At 29.9% G+C, this 12,326-nt stretch overlaps 1 protein-coding gene across 9 annotated transcripts in view; it reads right to left on the reverse strand.

Annotated features, from left to right (window-relative positions):
- LOC107439667 (uncharacterized) overlaps positions 1-12,326 on the reverse strand; it is a 392,882-nt gene that overhangs the window by 194,170 nt on the left and 186,386 nt on the right. For all 9 annotated transcript variants that reach the window (XM_087168223.1, XM_087168215.1, XM_087168217.1 and 6 more), the window contains 11 exons: positions 11,923-12,066; positions 10,675-10,932; positions 9,505-9,648; positions 8,714-8,986; positions 7,386-7,529; positions 6,264-6,521; positions 5,527-5,670; positions 4,693-4,947; positions 3,840-3,983; positions 1,218-1,472; positions 62-205 (listed from right to left, as the gene is read on the reverse strand). In XM_087168223.1, the coding sequence (XP_087024349.1) occupies positions 62-205; positions 1,218-1,472; positions 3,840-3,983; positions 4,693-4,947; positions 5,527-5,670; positions 6,264-6,521; positions 7,386-7,529; positions 8,714-8,986; positions 9,505-9,648; positions 10,675-10,932; positions 11,923-12,066 (2,163 nt within the window). The remainder of the gene's footprint in view (positions 1-61; positions 206-1,217; positions 1,473-3,839; positions 3,984-4,692; positions 4,948-5,526; positions 5,671-6,263; positions 6,522-7,385; positions 7,530-8,713; positions 8,987-9,504; positions 9,649-10,674; positions 10,933-11,922; positions 12,067-12,326) is intronic.

A 12,326-nucleotide genomic window follows, 5' to 3' on the forward strand; every position in this document is an offset into this window, starting at 1 on the left:
CAGCATTATAAGCCATGATCACTCAAATTTACTGATTCAAATTACAAATTTTCTTACATACCTGTACATTTTACAGTACAAGAAGTTACTGCTTGTCCAAGACTGCTTATTGCTTTACAAGTGTAAACACCATTGTCTTCTGGGTACACACTCAATATGTCTAGAGCGACATAGTCGAATTCGTATGCGGGTCGGAATCGATGTCCTATGAGAAGTAAAATTTATTAGGATAAGTTATAAGAAAGTGGATGCAAAAATAAAGAAATATTTATAGTTTGAAATAATACTTGAACTACATTGATACAAATATTTAACACTTAAGTTTATCATTATTTTTCTAAGCGTCACAATAATTAAACCATATAATATTAGTTTTTGATGTATAAAAATTATATTTCTAAAGATGAGTTCAAGTATTTTATTTTAAATAACTTGCTTCATTTGATTTAACTCGATTTATTTTGAAATTAAAGCAATTTAAAATGCTTTAAAGTTAAAACGAAATTTCCAATTTTTGAAAAAGTTGCTGCATGTTTTAATAGGTAGTCACTGTCAAAAATACTACAACTGGTCAGTAGCAAAATTTCCCAATTTTGCTTCATAACTAGCCATTAAGTGAGCTCCGTGACACGAAATTTTGCAGCTCACTCCACGCTATTCTAACTATACTATTCGTAAAAAGACTGAAAAATTTTATCGGTTTTCATCCTAAAAGAAATGTTTCTCGCCCAGGAACAATGTTTTCATGGGGCACATTAGAACCCATAATCCTCATAGAACAATCCCTGACGTCTGTAAGCTATTTGAACATAATTGCAAACCAGGTTCACCCATTCAAGGCAACAGTTTTTCCTGCGGGGGATGGTGTTTACCAACAGAATAATGCACCATGTCTTAAGGGTCGAATCGTAGAGGAACATTCCAGTGACTTTCAAGTCATGTCTTGGCCCCCAAATTCACCAATAGAGCATTTGTGGTCCTACTTGGAAAACTAAATTCGTGCTGCCACGCTACCCCCTTGCAATGTGAGGGAATTGCAGGACCAGTTGGTGAGCACTTGGTACCAGATACCTCAGACTACCTATCAGTACGTTGTGGAATCAATGCCACGACAGGTGCTAGCAGTTTTGAGGTCCTGCATGTTATTAGCAGGGTGGTCATAATGTAATGGCTCTTCGGTGTAAGCAAACAAATTCTGCAATATATTTTAAACTTACCAACTTTGAGAGGGGCTCCGTTGACAAACCACTCAATTTTCATAGTGGGATCACCTACGGGAGACAGACGACATTCCAAGTGGATGTTGGACCCCTCAATCGTTTCAATATTGTGCAAGGGTTTCGTAAAGGTGGGGAGTTGCGTAATAACAGTTTCTTCGAACTGATCTCTCTTATACCGGCTTGAGTCCTCCAAGTGTTGTATCTTCTGAAGCCCTTCAGGGTGCTGAGTTTCCGAGACGACACCACTCTTACCTACAAATGACACGTTAGCTTAACACTTAAAGCAACATTTCATTGAACATGAAACTGATAAAGATGAAATAAGATTTTAATTTTAAAAAAAAACACGGTTTAAAAAATTGGATTAATTTGGAAATGTATCTTTACAAAGAGATAAAGCGTGTTTGAGTTTGTTTCGAGTTTGACAGTTGTAAAAAAAATTCACCTGAGGTAGAAAATGAGGTTATGTTTTGCACCAAAAGTAACAATAAACCTCAATTTCAACTTCTTTTAAGTTTATAAAATAAATCTCATATATATCTCAGCAATATTTTTAGTAGAAATCGGAAGAAATTATTCACACCTCAAATATACTTATTTGATTAAAGTGCAGAAAAATTAAATGTATACCTCAAAAACAACCTCTCTAAGGTAGATTTCTACCAACCTCAAAACAACCTAAACTGTGAACAAAACAGCTCCATACACCTACATTGTTTACCTTGGTAGGTAATTTTTTTAAAGTTTAACAACTTTAAAATGTTGTCAAGGAAGTCCCTTTCAACAAAATCTCAAATAAATCGTAACATTTTATAAACAACCTCAAACAAACCTAAAAAACACCTTACAGCTTTGTAGGACTATGTGTTAAGCCTTTGACGCAGAATTTTTATTAAAAATATTTTTTATAATTTTTCATTATTTTGTATAAATTTAGGTCAAAATAAGGGAAGGATATTATATTTTGCATTTTAATAATTTATGGTTATGAAATACAGCATGGAACAACGGCGCATTTTTCTGCGTTAAAGGTAAATTCTTTCAAATACGGCTCACTTCCAAAAAAAATTTTTTTTTCAAATTTGCAGTCATTTAGATATAAGATAAACCTTTATTCATGAAGGAAATTTCTTTAATTCACAAAATCAATTTTTGGTAAAGTTTTGAATATGAACCAACAATTTATTTTTGAAAATTGCTTTTTTTGCATTTTATATTTTTAGTTCAAATACAATCTCGATAATTTAAATTTTTTTAGTTACTATTACATTGTTTTTAAAATTGACAAAAATCAAAATATATTTTTACTTGTAATTAGCACCAGAAAAATACATAAAATGGACACCAGAGTCCCATCTGCGTCAAAAGGTTAAAATTTGTTACAAATAGTTTGATTGGTTTATTAATCCTTTGAAGCAGAATATTTCATTAAACGTAGTTTTCTTAGTTTTTTTAATTTTGTATTAATTTAGATTTTAAATAAATATTATATTTAGCATTTTAATTGTAATGAATTTAATTGTAATGAAATAGAACATGAAAAAAAGATGTCTTTTTCTTCGTTAAAGGTGGTATCTTTCAAACACCGCTCACTTCAAACAATATTTTTTAAATTTGCACTTATTTGCAGTCAATTATATGGAAAAGAAATAGTTTCCCTCGTTGAAATTTCTGTAAGTCACAAAATTAGTTATTGATAAATTTATATATATATATATATATATATATATATATATATATATATATATATATATATATATATATATATATATATATATATATATATATATATATATATATATATATATATATATATATATATATATATATATATATATATATATATATATATATATATATATATATATATATATATATATATATATATATATAAATATATATATATATATATATATTTTTTTTTTTTAAAAAAACTTGGAATTACAGCGTCAGAAAAAGTGTATTAAAGGGATACCTGTGTTCCATTTTCGTCGAAGGATTAAGAACTATTTACTAGTAGTTTGATAGGTTTATTATTTTAAAAAACATGGTACACAAATTGAGCTGCGTCTTTTTTTTTATTACAGTATTGTCAAACATTAAATTCGACTTAGATTTGCTCAAAGAAATAAAATCAGTTTTCTAAAAAGAATTATAGGCAGTAACAGAATACTTTCCTAGTAAAATCTCCTTTTTGTTATATCACAGAATAATTAATCAGCATTTTATCAGTACACAGTTTGATCAGAAATATATATAATTAAAACCGGATTTTAATGTAATTCTTGGTACATTGTCTTACACTGAAAAATGGTAATATCCATCTGTACTTTTTTCTACTAAATAAAAACAATTTGCTTCTAAATAAAAGCTTTAAAAAAGTGTCGATAAAATCTTAAGCCATCAGTAACTAAGAATGTATTTTACGATCGAAATTTTAAAATCAAAATATTTGTTATTTATTGAAAGCTAATAAAACTTGTTAGCAATTAAGAAAACAATTTAAAACATAGTAATAATTTCGAACGTATGATTATTTTTCTTATAACAAAATCTAGATTTAATATTGTTTTTGTATAACATAGGTAGCTCTTTTTACCCATTACTGTAATAACTTACCAATAACTGTAATACAAGCACTAGTGTGCGAAGAACCAAGATGATTAGTTGCTCGAACAGTGTATTCCCCGGTATCTTCCGGATAGGCTGTGGTGATGTCAAGAACAATATGACCAAATTCATACTTAGATTGGAATCGAGATCCTAAATGATAAAGAAACCAATTAATTCCTGACATTAAATATTTCCATTTTAATATTAAGTAATATTTAAATTTAAATACGAATTGTGTACCTTTTAATTAAATTGAAATTTTAAACAAAGATTTCTTTCAAGATAAGGAATTATTTTATACTTCATTGTTTACTAGTATGGAACGTTTCTTTAAAACTTTAAGAAAGCGTAAGTCCCTATTTCCGAAAATTTTGAGAATACGTTTATTTCGTAAAACTGGAAAATCGAACATATTTCTAGAAGTTTAAAAATATTTAAAACTGAAAAATTTAATCAGTTTCTAGAAATTAGGGATATTTAATAGATAAAGTGCAATAAATATTTCTGAATAGAGTTAATTGGCAGTTAAATATTGAATAATTCAAAAAATGAAGGTTAAAAGGATATGGGCGAAAACGTTGGAATGAAGACGTCTATAACAAATAGCCATTTTTTCTAAACTTTATTTTATTAAACTGAAGATAGTTTTCGATTTTAGGGCATTTTTATGTTAATTTTGTCTTTTGATATTGTATTTTTGGGATATCTATTTTTTATTTATCCATGTATATCAAGTTATGTTACGAAGTACTGTTTCTTGTAGTAAGGTATCCTGGTTTGGAATGATATTTTTTTCCTCTTTATTCGTTAAATAAATAAATTAAAAAGTAAAGAGTAAATTAGTTAGAATTATTCTCACCAGAGGGAAGTTGTTTTCCATTGAAGAACCATTCAATTTTGAGAGTTGGATCCCCTACTGGTTCCACTCTGCATTCCAGATGTACTCGTTCTCCTTCTCTCAAAGGCTTAGGACTGTGCAAAGGAATTGGGAAAAACGGTTTGCTTTTGGAAATTTCCTCAATGAATCGATCTGTATCTACATGAGCTGGTCTTTCCAAGTATTCGATTTTCTCTTCGATTTCATGTATGGTAGAAGTATCAACTCCACTTTTTGCTGAAATATTATATAAAATTTAATTTTTATAGAAGTATCAAGTCCACTTTTTGCTGAAATTTTATGTGAAATTTAATTTTTATGGAAGTATCAACGCCACTTTTTGCTGAAATATTATGTGAAATTTAATTTTTATAGAAGTATCAACGCCACTTTTTGTTGAAGCAATGAGTGAAATTTAATTTTTATAGAAGTATCAATTCCACTTTTTACTGAAATATTATGTGAAATGTAATTTTTATAAAAGTAACAACTCCTTTTTTTTCTGAGACATTATGCGAAATTAAATTTTTATGAAGTATCAGCTCCTTCTTTTGGCGAAATATTATGCGAAATTTTATCGCTATAAAATAAGAAACTGAGCAAGAGCAATTAAAAATAAATAAGGCGATAAGATTTTTTTCTTTTAAGTGTTAATTTACTATGTAAGTTCTGCTGATACTGTTTATCTAATGAAACTTGAATTTTATTAGATCTTTTTTATAAAAAAATTCTCAAATTATTACTTTAGATTACTTTTAAATCCCTTTTACTCCAGACAAATGACTACAATAAAATGTAAATTAATTATTGGCTTACCTTGGACTTGAACCACTTTATTTAATTGGGCTTGTCCTAAAGAGTTTTTAGCTACAACCGAAAAAGTTCCTGTGTCTTCTGGAAAGACGTACAAAATATCCAATGCTACATATCCAAAGTCAAAATATGTTTTGAAACGATGACCTATAAAGCAAAAAAAAAATATGATTAAAATGCAAATTAATAAAAAAATTATGATATAGCAATATAAAAAAGCTCATTATTTAAAAAAAAAATTAAAATTTTGAAATACACAGAGAAAAAATATTTGCTATAATTATCGTACTATATAGTAATGACAACTCCAGTAAAAAAGATCTATAAATCTCGTTCATAAAACTATAAACAGTATTTTAGACATTCCTTTAGTACTTTTTCTGTTCATATGGCTTTCTGGAAATTCATTTTTTTAAAAATTAAAGTTCTCATTAATACACATTTAGTGAAAAATACGAAACTTTAAATGTAAAGTAAATTTGGTTAAATTAAAAGTAAATTTAACCAAATAAATAGGGTTTTTTGCCTTGCTTTCAGGCATTATGATAAAATTTTCAAATTGTGCCACTTTTATCAATTTTTTTAAAATTACAACCAAATCGCTTTGTTATAATTACCGAGTTTTTTAGTGTGTCCATGGAGCCAGTAATACGGTAAATTTTACCATATTCTGGCAGTTTTGACTATACTTTTTTCTCAGTGTACTAATTTTGTATTTTTGAAAAAATGAAATGAATTACCTGTAGTCAATGGGCGGCCATTAAAGTACCATTCAACAATCATGCCTGGATCACCCATGGGTTCTAATCTTGTTTCAAAGTGAGCATTTTGTCCCTCAATGAGCTGTGTCTTCCCGATAAGCTCAGAGGTGAATGTGGGTTTTTGTGTGAATGTTACATCTTCCCTGGTGTCTCTCTGATAACGGGAATAATCTTCCAAATGTTGGATTTTTTCAAGACCCTCTGGATGCTGAGTTTCAACAACGATGCTCTTTTTACCTTAATTGAATAAAATGTACATACTGTAGTTTCGGAAGTAAATTAAAAGATTGTCAAGTTTCTTATAACTGAAATAAATTGCAGGCTAACTAAAATAACTCCTATTTCAATTATACCATCAATTGAAAATGCTTTGTGACGACTACACATAAAAAACATATTACGGTAAAAAGTATTTGCACTCAGAGTGCATCATCGGTATATAAAATCCGTTTTACTGTAAAATGAATTTTTACTATAAAATTTTACAGCATCATTTTTACAGTCATATTTATTTAATTACTGTGATTCAGTAATTTTACAGTGAATATTACAGTAAAAATAACGGTATATCAGATATCTGTTTCGTAAAATTTTACGATAAAAATGGATTTTACGGTAAAATTTATCAGCACCATGAGTGCCGATATTTTTTACCGCAATTTAAAGCGGAATTTTCGACAGTGCATCCATTATCTAGAAACGATAAGAAGTAAATTAAAAAGAAAGTCTAAATTAGGCTGTTACTCTGTGCGAACTACTTACAAGAAAAGTTTTGCCGTTGCAAAAAAATGTTCTCTTGAAATACATTGATTGAAGAAATACTATTTGCTTGAAAGAACATCATAAGGGAAAATATTAAGTCTCAAATATCGCAATGATACAATATAATTTGATATTAATTAACTATAATACTGTATAGATCATGATTTCAGTATTGGTAATATTGTTTTCATACACAAAAAGAGGCTCAAGCAATCTCAGGAAGTTTTATTCCGAGAGACTATAAATGTATTAAATCATTTTATTAATAATCATGCACAAATAAAAATGCAATGTTTATTTAAACTTATGTATATAACTAGATTTCATTTAAACACTTACTTATACATATTAGTTGCGAAGATGTTGTGGCAGTTCCCATACTGTTTGTAGCTATACAAGTGTAAGAACCGGTATCCCTGGCATCTACACCTCTAATTGTCAAAGATACATATCCGAAGTTGAAAAATGTGGAAATTCTGGAACCTATAAAAATTATGAAACCCTCATTAACATTATCATGTATTTTCGCTTCATTGCATTACTAATATTTGTCAGTTATACCCAGTAGTTATAAGCATGTTTATTATTTTTTTCTAATATTAGATCTGTGTCAGTTTACTACCATAAATCTAGCCCCAAAGAGGGTTTCAAGTATGCTTACATAAACAAAGAAAAGTGGCATGTCTGACAACCCTCATATAACTACAACTGTTTATAAATTGAACCACATTTATGCAATCCTATTAAAAGAACATAGACAGTGCATATAAAAAAGGATATCTATATTTCAGGAGGGATTTGCAATCGCGCGGACTGACGCTTCGAGCCAAGCGATTAACAGGACAAAACAATAACCAAAAAGTCATCAACCATCATTAGCATGGGTTAGTCGCCCCATGTGTCAATAGCTGTCGATCAAATCAAAAAACGGATTGCACTAGAATCCTAAGCCTTGCCTTTCTCTAATTAGCCAATGAAGAGGAATTTACCTAACAGCAACTTTGATGAGATACTTATAAGTGATTAGATTCTGCATTTGCGTACTAGTGTTACACACATTTAATGTATCCCTTAAGTATATCAGGTGGAAAAAAATTACATTGAGTGAAAAGGCTCTTAGGTATTTATTAATTCAACAAGCAGTATAACACTCAAGTAGATATACGTCAGAAGGTTTTTACAAATCAAAGATCTATATAATACAGACAAAAATGCCATAGAAACGTTCAAAACGTGAATCATAATCATGAACAAAGTAAGAATTGAAAGAGAAAATTTATTTCCAATAGCGTCAAAACAAAAGCCCTGAATGAGGTAGTATAATGTTCGCAAAAATAATTGGCAATGAAAGAAAGCAGCTCGTCATCGAGCTATTCAGATAAATTCAATCTAAAGACATTGGATGTAAAAGCGCAACGTTTCACTTAACCACCTTTTCACAAAACATAACACGAGTTCATACAGCTCAATGGGTATTAAAACTTATTAAAAAGAAAAATAATCACACTTTAGGTGTTGAAAAAGAAATATTTGTTATTTTTCACAACTTCCATTCTAATGCAATAGTGGAAAAGACAAACTACATTCATCTTAGTGAGACATTCTTAAAAATATCCCGAAAGTTTATTGTCGCACATTATAAATCTGTTGAAACTATAAGCACTTACTTGCTTCGAGAGGTTTTCCATCTTTCAACCATTCTACTCTCATTGTTGAATCACCACATGGTTCTAATCGGGCTTCAAAATGGGCCATTTTTCCTTCATTCAGTTCAATTTTTTGAATTAATTGAGTTTTAAAATATGGCTTCTGCTTAATTGTTTGGTCGATTTCAACAAATGTTTGTCGCTGCTGCATCTGATAGGCTTCAAGTTCTTGAGTTTTCTGGATGTAGCTTTGTTGCTCTGGAATGCCCAAGCTTGATGTCACTTGTTCCGTAACTATAAGGGAATATTTTCATTTCAGTTTATTCATAAATGCGTTTATAAAAAATTTGGAATTGAGAGAATATTTCGTAGATAATAGTAGAAACCAAATCTTGTTTCTATAATCTTAAGACATTATTAAATTTGAAATGGATTTGCATAAAAATGTAAATAAATAGAAACGTAAGTTTGTATTAAATGTTTTAAAAAACAGTTATTTTCGTACTCTACTGAAATAACTACGTCACATTCATAATCATATGCAATAACTAGTCAAAGTCATATTTTGTTTAAGCTTCAATGATATTTGTGATTATTATTATTTATAATCGTGATTATCATTATTGACAACCTCAAAAATGAATTAATAAATGGTCGTATACACTTAAATGATTCAAAAAACTTTAATGTTATTCAAAAACTTCGCAAGGACAAAGAAGTTTAAAAATTCATTTTGAAAAGGACTTTATTGAATTTTATAACAAGCTTTGTCTAATATATTTAAACTCAGCAAGGCAAGTGTATTTCTTTACCTTTAATTTTAAGAGTTGCAGTTGAAATAGCTTCCCCCTTTTGATTAGAGGCTTTGCACATATACACTCCTGAATCTTCAGCTCGCACATAAGATATATTCAATGCAACATAGCCAAAACTGAAAGTGGTGCTAATTCTTGTTCCTAAAAAAATATAACATATCTATGTAATTTACAAGTCAATTACTTAAAAATATGCAAGGAATACTATTCGATGATATTTTTATTTTATAACCGTCGTAGAACAGCCGACCCAGTTTTGCGTTTATGACTATCAATGTTCACCTCCGTAGCCTTGTAATTTTGACCCCAATCCAGAAGACAAGAAAACTCCTAGATCAAGCATTGGGAGAAATTTGTCTTCGCGGAGGACTTTTCAGATGGAACTAAAGAGCATTTGCTTCAAATGGAGAGGAAAACTACGAAAACCTCCCATGCTTAGCCTGATACCAAGAGAACTCTACCCACGATCCGTCTACCACTTAGAATATTTTACGTCGGCACTGTGATCGGTGCAAGTCGAGTACTATTAACCAGCCATAGCTGGGATTCGAGCCCGGGTCACCTCATTGGACGGCGAACGCGCTATACCCTGAGTCACCACGGCTCTATTCTACGATATTGCCATGATAGGTCAAATTCATAGGTCACAAGAGTCTATTATGAATATATTTATTCAGTCATGCAGTAGTTGTTATGAATATCGAGGTTAACATTTCTGCAAATATTTCCTCACATCTGCAAAATATTACTTTACAAACTGCCCACCCCACTATCAAATCTTCGAAAAAGGTAATGAATCAACTTTTTCGGAGTAATATGTCAAACATTAATTCTGTAAAGTCGGGTCTATAGTTCATTAATTATTGGAAAGTGAATAAATGTAATTTAATCATTAGAATGTAACAAAACATTACTTGGTCATTAGTAGGATTAGCGAAAATCAGTTTAAGTAATGGCTCATTGAAAAACATTATCCTAAAACTTATATAAAACTTAATAAAAAAGCAAGATATTATTCATTTATATAATAAAACAAGAATTTAAAAAATATGTAGTTGAATTTCCTAAATACTCTATCAAAAGGGTAAATAATCTAGTAAAAAGGGCGAAATACTCAAAGAGACTAATTCTATTCAAGCAATGTTTTTGTAAGAATCTATGACGTACCTGCTGTAAGAGCTTGTCCGTTGAAAAGCCATTCCACTTTCATGGTTGGGTCACTGACAGGTGTTATTTGGGCTTCAAAGTGAGCAAAACCACCTTCAACAATATTTTCTAAAGAATGCAACGGCCTAATGAAGACAGGCAATTGAGAGACGAGTTCTTCAATAGATTCTTGGCGTTGGTATTTCTCATAGTCTTCAAGGTGGCGAATTGCGTCCATACTCTCAGGGTGTTGAGGAGCTCGTTCAATTTTAGCTCGTGCTGTAAATGAATAGTTTTTGTCCTAAGTTCATTTTTTAAATTCATTTAAGACTACTAAAATCAGGAGACATTTATATCTTAAATATAAAATGCTTTAAAATAAGCCAAACAACGCGGTTAACACTAGAAAACTTAGTATGTACCTATATTGCCCAAAAGCAGTCAAAATGACTGCATTGTGAAGGAATAACTAATATGTAAAGAAAATTTGCTTAAATAATTTTTATTATTTTTTATATTATTTACACTTATATAACAAGTTATTAGTAAATACTACTAATAAAAAAATTTACTTCACTTGGGAAAAAAAATTATGCATGATTATTTATAAATTTTTTGCAAATGAAAAAGCAGTCAAAATTATTTCCTTGGGCAATCTAGTGCTAAAGCACAAATAGTAGCACAAAAACATACTTCAGTTTCGGTTCTATAAACAAGAGCCTACCGTAGAAAACGTGCAGAACCATTCACTATAATTTACGTTCCACTTAAATTTCCATGGCAATTTTTCCAGCTAGTGGCCATTGGAGACCAAAACGTACAGAATCAAAATACATTTTTCATTCAAAAAATGAAGAAAACGGCGAGGGGAAAGCCAATAACAGTTCATAACACAAACGGTTACGGCATGCTGTTATAGTGGCAAAATTGTTAGTTTAGAAATGTTAAAGAAAATAAAATTATAAAGGAGCCGGACCACTTATATCGAGACCACTAGTACTTCTCTGACATAACACAATATTGGCCATGACAAGTGCTAAATAGGATGTTCTAGAAATTTCTAGATCAGCATGAGAGCTTCGCTAATTGGTGTTTCACATTTTGTGTTTCAGCACTCAAATTAGCTTTTTGTTTATAGAACCTAAACTAAAGTTCACATGCTTCTGCGATTTTTATTTGCACTTTATTCACGTTGTTTCAGATTTATTCATATATAGCACAAAGTGTAACTTATTTTTATTCTGATATTAAGTCCTGTTTTGTACTTACGAACGCATCGCAGAGTGGCAGTTGTTGTAGCCTCTCCTGCTTCATTTATAGCCCTACACATATAAACACCAGAGTCTTCCGAGTATGCGTGTAAAAGAGTCAGAGCAACGTATCCAAAATTGTAAGTTGTCATCACTCTTGAGCCTGGAATTAAAAAAATAATTATTTTACATTAAATATCGCTTTATTTAGGTATTTCCCAATTATTTTATCAACTTGTTAATAATTAGGAAATACATTAAGGACGTAATAAAATAAAACTCAGTTTTTTGTTAAAATTTAATATAGTACCTGACATTTTAATGGCAGATACTTAACGAAAATTTATATACTTTTAGGGGTTTTCGTAAAATACATAGTTTATTTTGGTGCTTTTGAACAAATTTTAAACAATCATGTCAGCA

The sequence above is a fragment of the Parasteatoda tepidariorum genome, chromosome 7 (assembly GCF_982258835.1).
Source record: "Parasteatoda tepidariorum strain Cologne lab strain chromosome 7, Ptep-v5.0, whole genome shotgun sequence".
Classification (NCBI taxonomy): Eukaryota; Metazoa; Arthropoda; class Arachnida; order Araneae; family Theridiidae; genus Parasteatoda; species Parasteatoda tepidariorum.